General features: G+C 45.0%; 1 protein-coding gene across 1 annotated transcript in view; it reads right to left on the minus strand.

Moving 5' to 3' along the window:
• Positions 1-18,944: 18,944 nt before the first annotated feature.
• fto (FTO alpha-ketoglutarate dependent dioxygenase) overlaps positions 18,945-22,826 on the minus strand; it is a 126,022-nt gene continuing 122,140 nt past the window's right edge. Inside the window, exons 9-10 of the mRNA XM_073464979.1 lie at positions 21,823-21,963; positions 18,945-20,384 (exon numbers count right to left, since the gene is read on the minus strand). Coding sequence (XP_073321080.1) covers positions 20,378-20,384; positions 21,823-21,963 — 148 coding nt within the window. The 3' untranslated portion in view covers positions 18,945-20,377. The remainder of the gene's footprint in view (positions 20,385-21,822; positions 21,964-22,826) is intronic.

Here is a 22,826-nt window from a genome sequence, read left to right on the forward strand (position 1 = left end):
AAGATTGTCACTGCAGTTTTTTCTCATTTGAATGTTCAAGTTTTATGTGATGAGGAAAAAGAAATAATATCAAATAACACTGAATAAATACGTACCTTTCTAAGAACAGAAACATCCACCTTCCTCATATATTTGCCGAACAGCACGGAGCAGCAACAACACAAGCCTTTGTAAAACTATACATTTTTCATAATGGTGGATGTTGGCATTGCAATCGTCTTTTGACGTTCATCTTAGTTTACCCACCTTTTTGATTTAGCGCTGCATCACTGGCCATCAGGGAGCTGATGCGGGCCAGAGAGGTGAGGGGCTGCTTTGTTCTGAGGCGAGGCTGACAGTCTCTTTATCTCCTCCTGTCAGACAGAATACTGTTTGATCTGCAGCTTCTCCGTGTCTTCTATCTCTGGTCAAATGACCTCGGCCCCGCTAGCGGAGAGGCTTGCTTTAAAAGCTCCACTGTACTCCCAGGCTTGCTGGAAAGAGTGATGGTGTTCAAGTCCATCTGGTTGTCTTGTCTTGGAGTGTATGTTTCATGCATGGTCCAACACTCACACACAGTATGAACATACAGCTTTTTCTTTGCCTTTGCTTGCATTAGTTATGTTCAGAGACAGACACGCACACAGGAACACACTGATGTATACATGCTACACATGTGCTGGCATACACCCACACATAACATACAGTGTACACACACTACCTTGAAGTCTGGCCTCGGCCCCCTGCTATACAACTAGCTAGTGCCGAAGTGAATGTATTCCACTGCCTCTGTCTCCGTCTGCTGCTCTTTTACAGGACGGGTGTCTTTTAGCAGCTCACATCACAGAGCCCTACAAACGGCAATTAAAACGGATGTGCTACACTGGCTCTGTATGGGGAGAGAGACTAGAGAGAGAAAGAAGAGAGAAATGAGAGGGGACATGAGCGAGGGAGACAGAGAGAGAGAGAAAGAAAGAGAGGAAGTATGCGAGGGAAAATGTACAGCACCACCTCTCCTTCAAAACCATGACTGATACCGTGTCTATTGATCTTTATTACAATAGCAGCAAGCTGTAAAATGTTTGATGGTTTTGTACAGATCTTAGTCCCCCTCATTCATAATTACTGCTACACATGTAGAACCAAGGGCAACTTCAGAAGGGGCGCTGTTTGAAAAGCTGCTGCCAGACTGTGGGGATGATGGGAAATCTCGGCGGGGCCTCACGGTAGCTCCGAGCCCTTAGGCTATCATTCCTCCTGCCGAACACCTGCAGCAACTTAAGTTTTACAAAGATCAAATTATGGAGCTGATTTCAAATAAGAAATGAGACCAGCCGCGTCCCTTTATCCACAAAGAAACTCTGCTGTGTTTTGATTTGTGACTTTGGTGCTGAGGCTTGCTGAGAAAAAGTAAGCGGAGCAGAAATCCAACTCCTGATATTTTTTTGTGCAAAGTGACCTCAAATCTTTCAAGTTGAAGTTCAGCATTAGCATTTAATGTTGACAAATGGAGATTTTTAGTTTGTTTGCATGTACTAAATATGAAGATGTGAGCGTTCTCTCCCCTCCAACCCCTTTGCCTTGCTTTGTCAACTGTGTGTCCCTGCGCTCAAAAAGAAGAAGTTTGATTTGAACGCTACAGCAATAACTACTCCAACTCATAATGTTCTATGCCTGGAGAAAAAGTCTAGCCTAAACAAACAAGCAGCCCACAGTCCTCACAACTTTTCATCCCATGCTCTGTTTTCTGGGACAAAAAGTGTGCAGCAGTACACCAGGACCCCCAGGCTTGCCCCGGCTCTCCATCTCCCCTCTCTGCTCAAATTTTAATGTCTTCTCCGAGTGGGAGCCAGGGGAGATACAGAACACAGAGTGAGGAGGCAACAGACCAAGGATACCAAAAGTATATATTTGGATTTGTTCCTCCGCTCTAGTGACAGGTCACGTCAACACGGAACAAAAGCAAAGAGGCTAAATTACAGGACGCCGGTTTGAGCTTAAAGAGACGACAAGTGAAAGATGTGTGTATGCGGAGAGGTAGAGGTCAACACCAATGAAAACTTTTCAGATTTTCCAAAACTTATCCTGTCAGAAAAGTTAAATAACCAAAGCTTTTTTATCCAACAAAACGCATCAAACAGAGAGATGGAAATTATGTATGTGCTGTGTAGGAAAGGGAGATGAAGAAAGCGATTCCACGAGGCATTTGGGTAAACACCGAGGATGAAAAATAACCATGATGCAACGGAGGTTAAGAGAGGCAGAGACAACAGACGGAGGAAGGAGAGGACAGAGAGTTAACAGACAGAGAACGGTGTCCTAGCGAGATGATTGTTGCTTCCAGCAGTCGAGAACAGGGAGAACAGTCTAGCCTGGCACGCCCTGAATAATGCATCACCCCCTCTCTGTAGCCGGGCAGATATATGGGCGAGGGGAGCACTGATTTTTGCCCCCTGGCATTGTTGGAAATATGAATAATGGATAGGTTAAATGCTTGTGTTAAGAATGAATTAGTATTGGGTCTGTTCAGTAGCTGCATTTATGTAATCGTTTGGTTTGAACTCTACAAAGGAAACAAAGACGGTGTCATATAAGATAAGCTCGCTGTGGTCCATGTACATTTACAGTATCATCCCAGAAGAGACCTGGCTGAAGTGCCGGTTTCCCACCAGAAGCCGGAGCCTCTCGTGTCACCCTGCTGCCTGCCACTGATTAACATTTAACAACCGGGGAATACTTTGTCGCTGAAAAGCAAAGCAAACTTTGAGCTCTTGAAAGCAGCGAGAAAGAGGGAGGGAGGAAGGGGGTTAAAGAAGAAAAAAAGAGGGGAAAAGAGAAAAGAGCATGATACACAGTACACAGGAAGCATTTTCACATAGCACATCATGTATAACTCATGAAGTCCTGACAGAGCCGCGCACACATTCCCCATTCCCTTTGGCTGTCTCCGGCTGGCAGCCTGCACAAGCCAGGATGAACAAGATGTTCCGGCCTTTTCTCTCCGTCCTTCTTTCTCTTTCCCTCTTTCCGTCTCTCCGGGCTGTGGCACTGTTCCCCCCTCCGGTTAGAGGTCACGGTGATGGAAACGGGGTGCTGCTGGAGAGAAGGCAAGTCGGGCCCGGGCTGCGGATCCGCTGGCCAGCCGACGTCGGAGCCGAGCCGGGCCGCCCCGCTGGTTTGCGCTGGATGCCTGCTCGGTGCCCACGGCTCCAGAGCGGCGCATTACAGTGGGCCCTGTGCTTAGACAGTCTGACAGATCTCAACCTGAACACCCCGAGAAGCCAGGGAATCAGCACTCTGCGCATACATCACCCAGCCAACATCTACATCCCCTCTCTCTCTCTCTCTACTTGTCTGTTTTGCGAAGCTATCTTGGTTTGTGTCTCTTCATCCTTCCCCGCTTGGAATCTCTTTCCCTGACTTCTCCCTCTGTTTCGCTCTCTCTTACTTCGCCTCCCTCTTTCTCCCTCGGTCCCCCTTCAACTCTGCTCTCTCTTATTCTCTCATGTTTCTCTCTCTGTCTCTCCCTCCCTCTCCTTTTGAGATTCAATAAGAGCCCTGGAGGCAGGAGAGAGAAAACAGGGGGGGTGTAAAAACATCTATGGCTTTATTTACAAAGGGCCCAGGTATTGCCCGGCGTTAAATCCGGGGGAAATGATTTATTTTCCGCCCATGTGTGGCACTGATCCCCGAGGCGTAACTCAACAGTGGACTGGCTTCGTGCTCGCAATTTACGGTGGCTGCAGAGGCTCATAAAGGAAGAATGGATTAATCTGGAACACGACATAAACAATATGACTCTGACAGCCCTATTAAAACCTGTGCTACTCAGCATCAATTCTCTTTCACGCTCTCTCTCTATCTTTCTCTCTCCGGGTCTCCGCAGCCTGTTGGTGGGAGGCCGACTGGTAGCTCTGGAATACTGACCAGAGCTCGCAGCCTTGTTATTGTGATTCCCAGAGTATCAGATTCAGAACAGGGGGGTGTTGCGCATCTACATATAGCAACCGGACCTTTTAACTGTTTAGCCTTTGGACATCATCGGGGGTATCGGATGTACCGGGTCCAGAGTGGAGGCTCCCACAGTGCTCGTTAGGGCCGGGCCGAGAAGGCTTCCTGTCCCCAGCGCCGGTGGCCTCTCATTTTCCATGAGCTGGGCTTCTTTCCGGAATGTGCTGCGCTCACGTCTGCTGGCGTGGGCCTCCATCTTTGGATGCGTGTACAAATTTGTAGGGGAAAACATGTTGCGCATGTGATACATGATATGGATTAGTAGTGGATGCACATGTACCCACAGACACGCACACACAGACATACACAAACAGTTGTCAGCTGCTTCCTGACCCCCTTGGGAAAGAGGTCACTCAGCATCTTCAATGACCCCCAATACCCCCAATATCACACACACACACACATGCACACACAGCTTGTCATTTGCTTAGCTCCATCTCTGTCAGGGACAGGTGTATGCTAAGCCACACAGAAAACACCCACACAGAAGACAGCATCCGTCTAACCACAAAAGCTTTTAACACATTTAAAAACAGCATTTCCAAGATAGCAACCTGTCTCAGAGAGACAGACTGAGCGAGCAAGAGAGATGAGCTGAAAAAAAAAAAAAAGAAAAAGTCCCTGAACAAGAGACACAGTTACTAATTTATGTCCAGCAATGGATGAAAGCTTCAGAAGCGTCAGGCGAGAAAAGAACAGCCCTGAAATTGAAATCAATAAGTTCATTAGACTGCAGAGCCTGTTCGTGCTGCACCCTCCACTTCCCCTGCAGACAAACACAACAACACATGAAAAAAACAGGGGCGAAACAAGGCTTGACCTATGTCCACTAGCCAAGCATTCCATTTATTTAGCCCTTATCGCCGGCCTGATCTGAAGAGGCAGCTACACACAGATAACGCCCCAGGATAATAGCAAGACCAGACAGGGTCTGACCAAAGAAAGACAGCCTAAAGAAAAGAAAAAGCGAAATAAAGAAAAATGCATTTGGGATCTTCTTGACATTCGTTCTCTCTTTTTTTTCCTCGTGTACACACACACTATGCTGAAATATGGGGGGCTCGTAGGAAACTTTTACAAGGGTTGTTTTTTGCCGCCGCCTCTCTTGTTTGAGCCTGTAATTTAGTGGATCCCCATCAATAAGTGAGAGAATAGCTTTGTGGATGCTTGGCCTGACAGCTAACAAGACCCAGGCCCTATCTGCAACAAACAGACAGAATAACAAACGCTGTTGTCTGCGTGCGCACATTGAACAAACCGTGAATACAGCTCATCATTCATGCAGGGGTACAGCATTGTCAGGGCTTCAGCTGAGCGTACTCCACAGAAGAGAGTGCGTGTGGTACAGGCGCGCCAAGGAAAAAGTTTTTTACCATCTGAGTGACCTGAATAGTGTTTCTTCTTGTACAGTAGTAATCTCAAGAGCCCTGCAGGGTAGTAAAGATCAGTGCAGCTGATGTCTTCCTCCTCCCCCCCCTGAAACGGGGCCCATTATAGCTCCAGTCCATATCAGCAGGGCCCTGCAGCCTGTGTCACACCACTTCCTATTGCTGATTTATGGCTACAAGGCTCATGGGTGTTAGCATACTGCATATTCTCACAGCGGCACGCGCACACGCTCGGGCACACACTAAACCAAACGAAGGCACAAATTGTTCATGACCTGAGCTCAACTTGCCGCGCCAGAGGTAGCCGGGCCTGTCTTCAAGGGCGCCGTTATCACACCCACAATCCCCTTTTTCACCTGCAGATTAGCGCTCAGGACTAAATGGCCTGGCTAGACTAAGACCGTATCTCCATTCACATAAATGAAATACAAATGGACTTATATATATCTACAAAAGAAAATCTTCATTTCAATCCCTCTTATCCTAATACCCATGGAACTCTGTATGACATTTCTTTCGCCTTTTTTCCCTTTTCAATCAAGGAGGGAAACTGTTCTCCCTCCGTCCAGAAAGCCCAGGGAGTCACCATCCCAGGGGGTTTCTGGGAATGCAAACACACTGCTACTGTTGGCAAGCCGCTGTTCGCTAAAGAGTTCAACAGAAGCCAAAACATTTGTTACGGACTCATTTCATTTCCTGGTAGAAATGTCCAACACTGCAAGGCAAATGTGAGAACAAGCGTTTACATAGGAAAGCTCAAAGGAAACCGGGCGTCAAGCTTTTCCCTCTAACAGAAACAAGAGCAGCTTTTTTGGAGCTTTTAGGGAAACGAGGAGGAGAAGGGGAGGGGTAAATGGTCAGCGAACATTAGTGGAATGCAAAGGAAAGCACAGTATATGATGATACAGTTTACTGAGTGCAGTGTAAACAAGTGTTTCACATTTCAATTCTCCTGATGAGTCAGCGTGTCCATCAGCAACGGAGTTTTCCCTGGAAGTGACCAGCCCAATTACCTGAATACATCTCAGCAATGTGCTTTTCTGCAAACCACAAAAATGTTGCAACTTTACATCTCTTCAGGTTAAATTTTCACTTGTATGTTGTGACAACACAGGGCAGGAAATGTAATTGGTAAGGGTTGGGAAAAGGTTGCGTTTTGGCTTACCTTGTCCTGGTGGCACAAACATAGCTCATGGAAGTCTCATTAAAAATACTTGGTTTTGGTGCCACTAACACAGCTGGAAAATGTCCCAAATTCTCGTCAAAAATATCCAGTGGTTTGGCACTTACAAATGTTGAAACACCTTAGCAGACGTCTTGGTGTCACGCAACCGCCATCCCCTCCACCTCCTACAGCCCAGTTACCAGGATATAATGCTAGTTAACGTTTCTGCAAACCATGGATAAGGCTAAGTTTGGCATTTATACCAGATGTGGCATATCATTTTAACCATAATGTGCTCATTAGCAGACTTTCACATCAGTGGTGGCGTTATTACAAGCCAACAAGGCTGGCAAACGGCATCCGCAGTTTGAGTTTTGGGCGAATTTCAAGCACAAAATAGGGTTTCTTTTCGTGGGATGTCGGACCACCTCCAGGCGACCAAAACAGGTATTTTAAGCCAAACTATGAGGTTTTCCAAACACTAACACTAAATTAAGTGGTGTTTGTGCCTTAACCTGTTGTGACAAGAGAGAAATAGAAAATTGAACCGAAAAAAAACATTCATTTCGAACTTATCTGGTTTTTTGTTGGGTTTTTTTTGCAGCTAACATTTATTCTGCTGATTGGATTGAAGTCTAATAGTTGAAATGTTGATATGATGCAAATCAAATGTACAACTCTAACCTGTCCATGGTTTGCAGAAACGTACAATGTCAACATTATAGTCTGGCGATTTGGTTCAAATGACTGCTGACTGCTGAATTAAACAGTGGACGCTGACTCTCTGCCCGCTGGCTCTGGACACAAGGACACAGATGTTAATGTAAAGCTCATCTAAACTAATATTCCTTGTTGCACACCCACATTTCAGCCTTGCATTTCCCATGATGGCATAAAGATTTTACATTCTCTATTTGTGGTCTCTTGCCGTGTGTACAGCTGAGCTTTATTCAACATTATACTGACTACATAGGAGTGTGTCCAGAGGCATTTCACAGCTTATACATATTTAAGGGCTGGAACTTACTGGCAGGGCTTAGCCCCGGGCACACGAACAACTCAGCCATATATATACAGGAGGCAGGGCAGTCGAAGAGGCCACTGTTGACCATTTATTTATGAAGTCAAAGCTCTGTGGCAACAAGCTATCCACTCTGAAGCAACTTAAAGCGCTTATATCTGGGCTGAATATTTCATCTCTGGATCGCTACTCCTTTTGAGTCTTTTTCTCGAGCTAAGAAGTGAGGGGAACGACACAGGGCAGGCGAGAGCGTCGAAAAAGAAAGAGAGGACACTGCAGGTGATGCAAGAGCCCTCTCTAACCCAGTCAAAGTAAACAGGTGGGGCTGGGAAAGCAAGAGGAGGAGGAAGGGGAGGGGAGGGAGAGTGGGTGCTGCTGCTTACAGGCCTCTTCAAGGTCAGAAGAAGGGGAAGATTAGTATTCTCTCTCTCTCTCTCAGTCTTGTCTTGAGCTTGCACCAGCTCATTCTTTTCGTCTCTTACTCTTTCTCTGTCTCCATCCTTTCCCAGCACCAACCGATCTCGGAAACTAAACCGGCAACCTTTTATGTTCCGAGTGTGAAAAAAAAAAAAAAAATGCTTAGGGTGAAAAAAAGGGGGCCTTAGAAAACAAAACGTTGTTGGGCACAGATTTGACAACATCCAGGGAATCTTTTTCCATCTTTTTGAAAGGACTCAGTCTGTTATGAAGCTGGGACACAGAGCAGAGAGAGCCCCAGCTCACTGGAAATGTAAATGCATGCGAGGCAGGCGGAGAGAGCCGACTCCTTCTGCCTTCCTCTCGTTCCAGCCACCTCCTCCTCCTCCTCCTCCTCCTCCTCCTCCTCTGCCTTCACTTTGCTCTCTTTCATTTTGATCTGTCTATCCGTAGGTCTGTGTGTGTGAGAGAAGAGGCGGCTGGCAGGTGGCTGTGTGCAAAGGTATTGAGGCCTATGAAATATTTACCAAAGCAATAATGACTCCCTGGACAGAGTGGAGTGGAGGAAGAGGGCGAGGAGAGGAGAGGGGGGAGAGAAAGAGCGAGAGGAGAGAAATCGGAGAGTGAAGAGTGCCTGTCTTCTTTTTTGTCAGAAGCGAGGATGAACAGAGATGAAAGAGGCAGACCTGAGACTTCCAAACTTTAGTTGTTCTCTGAATAAAGAATAAAGATTGATAGTGTCACTCTATGGTGCTTAAATTATCAAAGAGCAGATAGTTTGTCTGCGACCGCAATTTTTAAATTCTGATCCTTTCTTATGGCTGTTGACAAAAAACAGTAAATAAAATACAAAACCCTGCAGCAATCTACTTAAAAAAATACTTCCGAAGCCTTCGTCGGATTGTTATTAAGTGACAAAAATTCATTGGTAATCATTGGTTGCAGTTTCCTTGTGTTATTTTGATAAGCAATCATTGAAACTGTGTTTTTATACTCACCTCTGAACCTTTTGTCAAGTGCTGTGACATCTTTTTCCTCAGGATTTCTGCTGCTGACATTTGACTTTCGAGGGAACCCGTCTCAATTCCTCTCCTGGCAGGAACAAGCGCACCATCTCACGTGTCAGAGGATTTCTTCGAGGAAACACCTTCCCAGCATCCGGTGCGATGAGGGAAAGCGCTTCTTCTACTCGGGTTTGGGCTGTATCATCGATCAATAAAGATTAGCAAAGCGGACGAATAAATGATCAGAATTAGAAGTGTCTTAAACATATGTGAACACACTCAGGTGCACACACACACACAAACTCTCCTTGTAATATTACCCTCTCCAGAGCTGTTGGAGAGTAAAACTTCTAGGACGGGTTCCCCCCCCGCGGCGAGTCTTTAATGCACGGGCCTCCTCTTGTTTGCAGACAGGACTCGGCACCACACTGAGGGCCAGTTTGATCCGGACAGCCAGCAGAGGCTGCTTCAGATGAGACAGGGGAAAGGAAACTCCACTGCCGCGCTGCTGTTTTCTCTTCATAGCACCACCAGGATGCTGGGGTGGCTCAGAACAACAGTGAGCTCTCTAACCCGAGACTCGGGGTGAAGGATGGGAGGAAGGACTGCCTCAGTGTGGCAGAGGTAGGGGGTCCGTTTGGATGTGTCTACAATGGGAGCGAGCCGCAGATACAGAGCAAGGGTTGGGACAAACAAACATGAACCTTTGCACTCTTTCACTCTGTATGAGACCGCCGCAGATGGGAGAGAAAAGACGTGCTTTAAGTAGGAATGCTTTAACTGGAGTTTAAGTGAGATTTCAAGATTCAGGATTCGAAAAACTTTATTGTCCATTAATGCAGGAAATACAGGACATATAAGAACGAGTAAACGTTTCCAATAGCAATATATCGGCTGATATACGCACATTTTTTGAAATGATCCCTTAAATGTGGTCGATCGCTTGTGACAAAGATACGTAATTATGCAGACAGGATATTTTATAGTATAACAACAGACTTTGTACTTACAAAGTTTTCATATTAGCCTATAACGCCAACATATTAGCCAACACTGATATATCTGTGATAGGCCAATACTGGCCAATAATATTGACAACACATAAGCTGATAATGACACTCTGGGTCGGTTTTCGGCCCAAATTCTAACCCAAAGCGTTGGTATGACAACCTAGGAGTGAGACTTAACAATCAACTATATTTGTCTAGAATCGCCCTCCCTACCTGTAAGAGTGAAGTTAAAAAAAATTGACCAGTGGCAGTTAAAAAAATTAAATACTATTCATAAAGTTCTGTATTGAACTTCTGCTCAGTGGGTCCATAGGTTCTTAGTTTTAGCCTAAAGAATGAGAAGCAGAAATAATTAAATCAAATGAAAAGAAGAAAGTAAGAGTAGCTTGTTAAAAATGGTGAATTTACCAAATCAATCATACGGGTAGAAGACATGGGAAATGTTTTCTTCTGAATCAAATCAGTTACAGCAGGGTTTTGGTAATCTTAAATTTAAAATATATATATATATATTTTAATTCACAGTATTGCACAGTAGTGTAGCAGTGCGACAACTGCAGTAATAGTTATAAACTCTGAGCTACAAACACCATCAGTAGCACTAAATGTCCTGCACAGTTACTCTGAATAGTCTCTTCCCACCACTTCCTTAGCAGGGAGCTCCGCTGCATGTAAGCATGGGAGATTTATGTCAGACCGCGAGTATGTGTCCAAAACATGACACTCCCTGTGTACTCCCCGAAGCGAGAGGCTACACTTCCTGATCAGCAAGCCTGACACACTGGACAGCTGACCTTTGACCCCTCATTTCACCTGAGTCGCAGAGCGACCCCGCAGCCCATTCTCTGGCTCCTGCGGGGTCGCCGGGGTCACAGTTGACACAGCAGTACTGTGTTATGCTGAGCTATGAGAGCCTCCACACATCAGCACCACCCCTTCACTCAGGAAATCAGTGTCAAACCAAATGGACTGTACAGCAGAGCGTGTGAGAATGTGTGTGTGAATGTGTCGATGTGTCTTTTTCTTCTGCTGAGGCTTCTTCAAATTATAATAATTACAGTCTTGGAATAGTTGGGATGTTTGTGCGTGAGTCAGTGTGTATCAAGCTTTTCTCGCCTTCACATGAGGAATGTCCTTCATTCCAAATATTGATTTTCTCCCCCTCCACATATCTTTATGAATACAAACATTAATTTCTCCCTATGTAGATATTGCAAAACTAAGAGGAATGAGAGGAGGGAGGTGGACGGAAAAGATCGAGCGCCTTCCAGAACAAATGCGTCACGGGGGCCGTTCCAAACGAGCCCATCTGTATGATCCATAATTGATCAGCGTGACAGAGTGTAGTGCAGCAGCGCTCATGGGCCACATCTGACAAACGACTCGACACGACCTTAAGAGCTGACCTACACACAACGAGGAGAGTAGAAAAAAAACAAAAAAAAAACACCCAGACGGGAACGTACAAGAAAGCCTGGGAGAAAAATCTATGCAGCTGAAGTGAAACCGCATTTCGTCTGATGAGCGATGTTAAACAACAACTGGACCGGCGGGCAATTACCATGATTGGAGTGCTGTGCCCTAGCGAGAGCCATCGAGACGGAGACGGAGTTAGTGGAGAGGTGGAGTATCCCCACCTTCTCCCTCCACCATTGGCCACAGAGGCCCAGTGCTCATTAGCATGCATGCTTTTACAGGCCTGGCCAAAGCAGTCAATGCTCTCCACTTTATTTATTAGTAAATAGAGACAGATGGCGATGAGGAGGTGGTATCGACTACCCATAGCCTTTTAAACAAGAATCAATGGTGGGGGTGGAGACGCTGAGACGGGGGGCATTAACTTGCTAATATAGCCTTATGAAATGAGCCCGGGGGGGTGCTGTGGCTTCTGAAGCTGGATTTTCTCAATTTGCAAAGCCGTATACAGTACAATATATAGGTTTTTGTTGTCGTACCTGTGCCTTAGCAGGACCTCCAAGCTGTAAAAATATTTATAAACTGATGCACCGTACACCATTGATCCCATCGATCAGCCGAGCTTTTCGTGTTGCAGGTTTTTATTTCAGTGACAGAAAAGCATTAGCACGTAGCGAGGAGCGCTAGCGTGGATCTCGGGATCGAAGCGGGGAGTGTGTTGTGGCCGTGTGTGACAAGGTGGGAGGGGCTTGTAGCCTTCAGACTGAGTGATGCACACAAACACACACATATACACACACACTGTGGCCGTTTATCCACGTATAGGGGGAGTCGGGACAGCAGGCAGACGCCGTAGATGTCCACATTTACATTAACGGCGTGTACAGGCTAAATTCATCCTGCTAGTGGGTATTGATTGTGGGCGTGTGGCTGAGGTCAATGTATGTGCGGTAAATGTATGCATGTTTTTAAGGGATGAAGGGAGAAGGTGTAGATAGATAGATAGATAGATAGATAGATAGATAGATAGATAGATAGATAGATAGATAGATAGATAGATAGATAGATAGATAGATAGATAGATAGATAGATAGATGTGTGTTGGGGAGGTTCGCTGTAGAGCTGCTGTCAGAGGTCATCTCCATCATCTATATTAATAAGTCTTTATCATCTCTCAGCACTGTCTGCCAGCACGCACCAGCCACAATCCAACACAGAACAACTCCCCCCCTCGCCCCCAATAACCCCGCAGCCCTCTGCACAGGGACCGGCTGAGCTGCAGTGAGCCGGCGTCTTACACCACCCACTGCCGAGGCAATTAAGAGTTTAACCTGGATGCAGCCCGGGGAATCCAGAGAGAGACTCCAGTCAAATAGAGCAAGGCTCTGCAGAAAGAGAGAGGCGGGAGGGAGGGAGGGAGGGAGGCAGGTGAGGGATGTATGAAGAAGAGAGGAGAGGAGAAAGAGAATGGACGGGAAAGCGACAGGAGAGCAGGGAGAAAGGGGGGAGAGGAAACACGTCTGTGTACACAGATAGACTTGGAGGATGGCGGAGGCGGCGAGAGTGAATCTCGGCACAGTGTACACAAGCCTCTCCTCCATGAGAAGAAGGTCACCAGCTCTCTCTGAGGACTCCCTTAAATAAAGTCCCCTATCCGGCACTTTTCTGGGCAAACAACCTCCTCTGCTCTTTATTAACTAAATATGAGGGGACTTTGACCGGGGGACAAAAATTCAATATTTTTCCCCCACCAAATATTTAAACCAAGCAAATAAACAGACAAATAAATAGATCTCCTCTGCCAGGGGAGAGGGGGGCCAGCCGGTCCCCTGGATGTAATTTGACGGCCCACTTACTTGGAGGGGCCAGAGCCCAGTGCTACTCAGACACTCATTTGAGGAGCTGTCAATCAAGGGGCAGCAGTGTTGGCTTTGGGGATATGTGTTTGTGTGTTTGTGTGTGTGTGTGTGTGTGTTTGGGAGGGCTGGCCAGCAATTCATCCTCAAGGTTGGAGCAGATAAGGTGAGCGTCTCTGCTGATGAATACATCTCACCCTTCCTGCTCTCCCTTACCACCGTTTTTTTAAACTATCCCTCCGCCCTCCTTATATCCACCCCTCACCACTTCTACCCCGCCTATCAAATCATCTTAACAATCAGCCCGGTATTCCCCATTTTATCTCCTCTTTATCCTGGAGATGCACTAAATATGACGACTGTGTAGGAGAAAGATGCACTTGTGCTTCAAACTCCAATTTTTACATCTTTGCTCCTCCAGTTTAACTTTCTTTAATTGTATCCTGATCCCCAGTCTCAATTTTTGACATCTCAAATATATCAAATAGATTTTATCCAAGCAATCTTTCCTTAACAGGTAGTTTAACTTTCTAAAGTGATAATCAAGTCCTCTGATGTTGTCTTTCCACAAGTAGTGATGGCTGTTTGACTTATTCTCCTCCCTCTCCCCCTGCCCTACCTTTGTAAAACCAAGCGATGCTAGCCTAAGCCTTTTCGCTCTCCTGCTGGGTGTGTGTGTGGGGGGGGGGGAGTGGAGGACGAGAGGCTGGCGATATCAAAAAGTCCTTTCATCCATTTTAGATGAGATGCAGATGACTCAATTATGCTTGGCCTGACATCAAGACCACTTGGCGGAGGAGCTGCTAACGCTGGAAAACGATCCATTTAATCCCACTGATATGAATGGCAGGGCGCTAACAGGGCTTGCAACGGTAAGAGAGTGAGACAGGTATGAGTGGAGATGCTTCAGCGCCACTCTGGAGAAACAGGGCTCAAAGTGTGTGAAGGGTAGGGGGGGAGGAAAAGGAGGGGGAGGGTGAGGCCTTGGCAGCGGAGGAGAGACAGGAGAGGAGGGAGGGAGGGTTTAAAGATGAAGAGTGCAGGATATTAGTTTGATGATGCTAAAGCAGGTTTCACACTTTTTCCACTTTTAGTTATCACAACCTGTTCATGGCGCTCTACAGTGTGTAGTCTGCTGTTGTGTTGCGCCTCTTCCTCCTCAGTGGGTGAGAGGTGGACAGAGAAATGGAGAAGAGAAAGAATATTTAAACAAACTTCAGACATCCTGGAGAGAAGAGTTCACGTTTCTCACGTAAGGTTTTAAAGGATTTGGGCTGTAAAATCTGCCACGTCGATTCTTCTGTCGATCACTGGGGGTCGCGCCGTATCTCAGATACAAGTGATCTGCCTCATCTGCAAACAGTTGAATTTGCTGCTCCAGGAATTCAATGTTAAATGCCAGTATGAGACCAATCACAAATCCTGACGTCTTCATAGGTTTTCCTGTGCGGCCCTCAATCATATGCTGGCTCCCTGAATTGGCATGTGGCCATTCAAACTTGAGAACCCTGGGTTGAGGCTGTAAAGGCTCCCAATCACAGCTTACTTTGTTTACAGCTACGATGATAATGAATCTAAATCTATGCAGAAATGATTTCATTATGTTTTTCTAAAAATGCTACAACTTTTTGAGGGATCTCCTTCAAATTGGATTGTAACTGAGGATTCTACCGGAGGTGTTTTTACAAGAAGCTTCGTATGAAGACGAAGAGTGGATGAGAGAAATGGGTCAGCCACTTCAGATTGGAAACGAGAGGAGGAGAGATAAAGAGAGCGAGGTCCTACCGGACAGATGATACCGAGGCCGATGGTCACCAGAGCCAGGGCTGCACTGACGACCCACAAACATGCTCCACATTTGATCAGACAGCTGTTTGATCTGCACGGCCTCTCTCTCCCGCAAGACCCCCTCTGCACACACATGCACTCATCATGCCATAGCCTCTACTCATCAGAGCTGCCAGCCTCCTGACAGAATCAACATCAGCATCAAGACTTCACCATCACTTCACTTACGCTCTAGGTCTAATACTAAGTGAGCTGGGGGGCAGTGGGCATGTCAGTGGTGATCAGCCTGCTAACAGAGGGACAGTTGCAGGAAGAGATGCTTCACATTTTAGGAATCAGTTTGAATAATCCGTTACTTCAATGACTCCAGATATATTAAGATGTAACTGCCTGTTAGTGTATCCTGATCTTACTAAATTACATTTTACTTAAGACACATTTAACAATAAATACCCTCATTTATAAATCTGAATCAAACATGGATTAACATTTCAACTATGACTAAACAAAGCATAAAGATGAAGGATGTATTCAATAAACATTATAGTAACATGATTATGTATCTTGTATATGAGTCAGATGGAGGAAAATGTTTTAGCAATAAAGAAAAACATTTTTATTTTTACATTCTCATGATCCTATAGTCCCCCTCCAGTAGAAAATGTGTTTTCCTTCATGTTCCTACAGTCGGATGTTTGAGCTTCGCTGTGTAGAATGATGTATGTGCAGAGTTTGACAGTAGACGGCTGTTTTTACACTCATCTGCTGAAAGAGCACATTTTCTCTGTGCTCACTGAAAATCTGTTTTTAGGAGGCATCACAAATAGTTTGGAAGACAATCCTGGTCCAGTGTTCAGCATACACAAAATGTAATGTGGAAACTTGAAGACTCCAGCGCACATACACTGAGGATGGACTTGAATTTTAATGAGGGAGTAGGTAATATTTTAATTTTTATATTTGTGGAAATAATACTTTTTTTCCTGCAAAAAAACACATTGAACTGGCACATTAAATAATTGAACACATGTGTGGAGGGGATCTGTACTGTCTCTGTGACCTTCAGTGTCAGAGAAGCCACCCGATGCTTCCTCATACTGACACAGACGTGAAACCTCTGCGCTCTGCCTCTTTTATGACCTCTGGTGCAATTAACAGTTGCAAAACATTAGGCCTGGTGTTGCCTCACATGTAGTCAATCAAGTCGGTGTTTTGTCGGCGCTGAGTGCTGTTTGTCTGTGTTGCTGACAAATGAGCGCGGCCCGTCCCACTGCTGACAGCCGCCCTAGAGCTGCGATTGCTATCTTCAGCTCTTCAGCCTGCTTCTACAATTACTACTGCCTCTGTGGCCCCGGGGCCCTCCAACACCAGCCTGCACTCTGGAACCTGGGTCACACACCCACACAGATACATTACACACATCTATTCATCTGTAAAAACAGTCTCACAGAGAACTTTACACATGTTTTCATTCTTGTAGACACAAGACAAATGCTGCTGCATGTGTTGTACGCACACAGAGGAATGCAACACGACTCCGAAAAAGAAGTCGGTGCAGCCTCACGATGTAACAATAAAGTGGAGGTCACATTATTTTTAAATATAGAGTAAATGTATCTTGGATGGAGACGTTATTCACCTCAATGACGTAATAAATCTGTCATGCGTCTTCACCCTTCTTTACAATTTGGATATAAAAACACTTTTAAATTTAGATTTAGATCCATTTCCTGATTTCATTAAACGGCGCTACAGTCAACCCCGGCGTTATAGCCACACACCGAAACATTTGACTGGGCTGTGACCCCAAACCGATACCTTTCCCCACCACAGACCTGGTTATTTTATCTCCCCCTGCGCCTATTGTAAGCTGGTGGCTGACCTCGGTCAGAACAATGCATACCTGTGGCTCTCACCAGCCCTGTGTAATTGTGTCTTCAAGTGGGGCCCTTTTCCAGTCGGCCCCTGAGGGGAGAGCGCTCCACGCTCATCCATCACTCAGTCACTCAGCCACTACAGGAAGTAGTTAACATGGGCGACCTCTGGGATGGCGGGTCCCACTGTTGGCAGGGTGTGTGGAGTTGGAGGTTTTGAAGAGACATACAGAACATTAGCTGTCACTTCATCACTGGGAGTGACATCACTCAATCAATCAATCCGTCAATCAATCTGCCTGTTTGTTCAGCTAAGCCGGACGGGTCCTGTGAAGTTTAGAGAGAACAGAAAGCAAGCGGCTCTTCAAAAAAAAGGCCTTATAAAAAGGCTTTCTGGATGATTATAGAGCAGATGTATGTTGCAAACAGATGCTTTAATACAAAAAATACAGTACAATAATACGTATCATGTGCAAGTCCACAGTACATTCAACAGCTTTGCCTCAAGCCAGGCTAAGAATCTATAGCCATGGTAGCAGCTCTGTGAGGCTGGGGCTAAATGCACATCTCAGCATGCTAACATATTCATGAACTGCTGAGGCTAAGCAGGTGTGTTTATCATGTTAAGTTTAGGCGTTAGCATGCTAGCATCCACCCAAAACAGAGCACATCTGAGGCTGATGAGGATCTTAGTTTTGTTGGTATTTACTCACAAACAGAAATATCTGACAAAATGTTGACCTTTTGATGAATGAAAAGTTAAGGGAAGTTATCAAGGTAAGTGAAACCTTTTACCTGCTGGTTGTTCTACAGCAAAAGCCACATAATCACCAAAATTATTAGGATTCCTCTGAGGAGCATGAATGACAGGACAGCATTTAAAAGCAAGTTGCTGATCTGACTGACCAACTGCTAGAGGCCAGAAGTCACAGTTGGAGGTGCTGTGGGGTCAGTCTACGTATGTAATGATGTCATCTTAAACGGTGTGCAGCATTCATGTTTTTTGTGTTAATTTAAATGGACACCAGACTCCCTTACAAAATCACTCAATTTTAGGATAAACTTATAAACTTATAAACTTATAAACTTTGTGAAACGCTGTCTTTGACAAATTCTTAATTGTTTCGGCCTTGTAAATTGTATCCCTGGTACAAAATGTAAATTAAATGTAAAATCAAATGTATTTTATTTTTTTTCTCCACAACCATCTGGCGACTTACATTATGAACCCCTTGTGGTCCTGACCCCCAGGTTGAAAAGCCCTTGAGAAAATACAGTAACAAACAAATGCCGACTAACTCCATTAAACCCTTGAATGATGCAATATTTTTGATGATTGCTTTATTTGGTCCAGGTGACACTGTTGACTGATCATTTTTCCTTCAAAGATATTCAATTGTTATGGAAAATGTGTTTTTGTACTTGTGAATTATTTGACAGGTTATGGAAAGAAAGCAGCATGCTACTCATGGTCCAAAAGGCATTTCTAACATATATTGGCTTTTGTCTTAACCTCCATGGAAAACCAAATGTTTCCCCTGTGGGAAATTACCTGGAAAGTATTTGTATTTAAAAGACTCCTTGGGTACTCACAGCAACTTCATCAAACATTAGGAATCAGTGGTAGGCCCGCTGTGCTATGTTAGCACTATTTGACCTTGTTCTGGTGTGGATATACTTGAGCTAATTTTCCTGCCGGTGAGCCATCCCACTAAATACGGGATCTTTGTCCATTACTGTCCTATTTATCTTGAGGATAACAGAGATTACTGGGAGAGGTAGCTTCACAGCAGTAACTCACCTTCACTGCAGAGGGAGAGTAAAGAGTCACATGCTTGCATGTGTTGGCGAGGTTTAAGGTCAGGTTAAAAATATTAGAATAAAGGTAATCAATCAAAACCGAAACACACACATGCATGTATGACTAAACGTACCTGTCATATGTGTGTCATCTACCAGGAATTAAAAAAAAAATAATGGACAAAAGCACATAAAGAACAGAGGGACGCAGGTCGTTGGATAAAACACTGTTTTTTTTATTTTATTTACTGCCATTCCTATTGCTTCAGACAGACAAGCTGTGGCGCAGGGAGCACAGAGTGATTCAAACAAGTCAACGCTACTGCCGATCTACAAACAAATCTCTCTGACAACAACAAACAACAGAGGCGCAGCAAAAGAAGAAGCAAGAAGAACAGCGTTTGGCAACCATTAACATCTTGGAAAAAACTTCAGAAGTAAAAAAAGGAGTGCATTCTGCATTTTTAATAGTAAACAGCATCCCTACTTCATCATGAACTAGATAGAGAAAAAGGAATCAAACGAGGAGGGCTGCTACACTGCTTTGACGTCGGCCCCCTTTTCCACCCTTTCAGCTTTTTATGAAAGTGGATTTTGTCAGAAGCGCCGGATCTTTCTGTCGCTCTCTCGGATGGCCCGCAGCATTACAGGGGAACGTGGTGCTCTACACACTTTAAGAGTAATTAAAAGCGATTGAACAGCTGTAATTATGAGAAACGGCGGTTGTGTTCCGGGTCACTCCTATCAGCGCTGCCTTTCATCAGAGCAGAGGCGCAGGGGCCCCGCTGCTAGTCTCTGTTTTCTCCATATGCATATCTTCAAGAACAAACAACTGGCAGGCTGCCTACAGGCTCACACACACACTATCACACTCACACACACACGCGCACACGTACTCACAGTCGCACATCGGTATGGCACGAGCGCGCCATCGCACGGTAAACACTAAACGACATTCTTCATGTTCTCCGTTGGGTGACATTCAGAACTTTCTACTCAAAATCTTTCTTTGGTCTCATTCCACCGTTAAACACAATAAAAAGGGGGTTACTATACACAAGTGAAGAATGCGATACCATGTGAGCAAAGTGAGTCTTCTTTTTTTTTACCATTATATACTGTATTATAACACTGTGTGACAGATAGAAAGCATATATGTATGTACTGTACTCGACTACTGAGAATGAGTCAATCCACTGATAAAAGCATGTCTGGGTTACATGAGATTAAGTAACAGAATACACTGAAATAATAAATAGTTACACAATGTATGCTAACACTGAAATGCAGGCTCCATTTATGTTTTCGTTAGACCGTTGTGACACTAGTAGCTTGTCGCTAAGCTGGCGTTGTTAGCACGTTACTGAAGCACTATTCTGGTTCTATTGTGGTGGTCTGGTTTCCCTTCCAGCCGACTCAAAGATGGCGTGGCTGCGCTGGGGGAGTGGAGGGTGGATTGGGGATGGGGTGGGGTTGGGGGGAGATGTAGATGCCCCGATCAAAAGGAAATCGATCTCTGTGGGATCAAAACAACGGTGGTGTCTTCAGTGGTCCGTTCCCTCAGCTGATGTGGGGCCCCCCACATTCAGAAGAGCTGGTGGGTTTTCTTATTCTGGTCTTGTTCTTTCTCGCATCCTCTATCCTTCCTTTACATCCTGTTGGAAAAGGAAAAAGATGTACCTTTGTCATACATATGAATGACTCTGAAGTGAACTTAAAGGCTTACTATGCAGGATTTGCCAGTCGCTGTTTGTAAACACAACTTTCAAAGATGACTGTCGAGTCGTCATTTCCCCGGTCGTCAAGTACCAACGCTTTGGCCTGGTGGACCACCAACCCAAAGTGTCGTTATTTGAGGACCTGGGAGCGCGGTGATGAGACTCAACAATCAATTATCTGTCACAGATGAGAACACAGCAAAATAATAGGAAAATACAGGCAGAGTGCAGGGTTTCTGCAGATACAGCCGCCCCCACATACGTACTTCAAGTGATAAGCCAGAGGAATTAGTTTGGTTTGAGTCTTTACAGTGGAAAATTCTGCATAGTATACCTTTAAGGTTTAGTTGCTTGAGCCTTTCGAGGATGGACCTTTTATACCCAAACATGATACTATCACCTGTTACCAATAAACCTGTTGCGTTTGGAGCATTACGCAACTTTCTCAGTCTTTTGTTGCACCTGTCCCAACTTGTTTGAAATGTGTTGCTGGCATCAGATTCAGAATCGGCTTATATTAACAAAGATCAAAGATGTTGATGCAGTAAAACATTAATTATATTGTGTTTGTACTGTTTTCAATTGAGTATAAATCAAAAAGGATTAGCAGTTGTGTGTTCTGAGTCTGTAAATGAAATGTCAACACCAGGACAAACTTCCTTGTTAGTTGGTTTGTCAGCATGATTACACAAAAAATACTCCACGGATTTCCATCAAACTTAGAAGGAGGATGAGTCTCAGCCCAGAATAGACCCCATTTATTTTTGGTGCTGATCCGGATAAAAGGACTGATCCAGAAATGTTTTTCTCGCTTTCCGTTTCGTTCATTTCTCAGGGCATAATGCATGGATCTTGTTGTAAAGAATCAGGCGTATTCAGGTGGCAGGCATCGATGAATGATTACAATTTGATGCTGATTTTAATAAAAATCTATTATTCTCCCACGACACGATGGAGATTATGATTCCATAAAACTGTTTTGTTGTCCACGCGGTTGGCTGTTATTGGTATTAGATTAGGCTTGATTGAATCAAAGGGGACTGTTGGGCCTTGGCAGAGGTATGCGCTCTACTGAAGGCCATTTCTAGTCTTCCATGTTCCTTTTCGAGCCCCACAGTGGCCCAATGTAGTTGTAGTGCCTTTTCAGCATGTCGCCTCGCCTGCACAGTTACTCGACACGTCATACGTTGGACTGTAAATAACTACATCTTGTGTCTGAGTGAATTCATGTGAGAACAGAGACATTATTCAATAACAAAATGAAGTCATGAATAAAACAAGTTAACCACCTGTGAGTGAATAAATGCTTCATGAGCTCTACATGTACGCAACATGTACATAAGCACATTTCCACACTTAGACATCTTGGGCCCACCTCCAGAGCAGCGACTCCACTCTGTTGATGATGTCAGCCAGATCAAAGGGCAGCGGCATGCTGGGGTCATCCATACCCCAGAAAGGCCGGTCCACTGGGGCCTCCTCGGGGGGTAATGTCTGGGCCAGACTTGAGTGGCACCTGAGGCGACAGGACACAGGAAACAAGCGCAACCATTAACTCCTCCCTCCAATCAAAACCTAGACAACTCGACAGCGTCAGGGCACGCGTCTCAGGTAGGCAACAAAACTTTTATTTTTTGAGATGTGAGCAGTAATGTCACAGTAACATCTGGTAACAGCTGCTATACTGTGAGTTGTGTTTCTTCACCCTTGTATAATTGTAACTGTGGATCCAGAATATTCCTTTTAATGCCCAGTAACTAGTGCTGGTTGACAAGCAGTTGAGTTTAGTAGGTGAGGATGAACAGATATCTTTCCATCTGTACTGACTGCTGGGGGCTCTGAAGGGGTCAGCCCCAGAAATGTCAACTTGTTTAGTCAATGACGTGTGTTCGTGTGTGTGTGTTAACTCGTCCCTAAACACACAGTGGGTGTTGTGTGTTTGACCAGGAGGCAGCCGGCTTGTGTGTTTCCTCTCCTTTTTTTTATGACTCCTAATAATACTGGGTCCAACTGGAGCCTCCGGGATATGACCGAGTGAGTGTGTGTGTATAAAAGAGACTGGAAGAGACTTCAAATGCTTCTTTCTTCTCCATATTGTTTATGACATTTAAATTGTTGATATTTATGTGACTTCTGCCTCCTTTCTTTGACATTTTTCTGTTTTAAAACCTCTAAACCCTTACAGCCCCGTCAAGCTAAACGGAGCTGAGAGAGTGGGTGAAAGCGATGTGTCAGGAAAGTATTTCAAAAGCCATAAATGGCAGCACCAGTACCAAGCTGATGAGAAACCATGATATCATGTATCATGATTAATGCCCCATTCATCTTACACACACACACACACACACACACAGGCACACGCAGCGGGATGCTATCACA

Source organism: Pagrus major, chromosome 4 (genome assembly GCF_040436345.1).
Source record: "Pagrus major chromosome 4, Pma_NU_1.0".
In the NCBI taxonomy this organism is placed as follows: domain Eukaryota; kingdom Metazoa; phylum Chordata; class Actinopteri; order Spariformes; family Sparidae; genus Pagrus; species Pagrus major.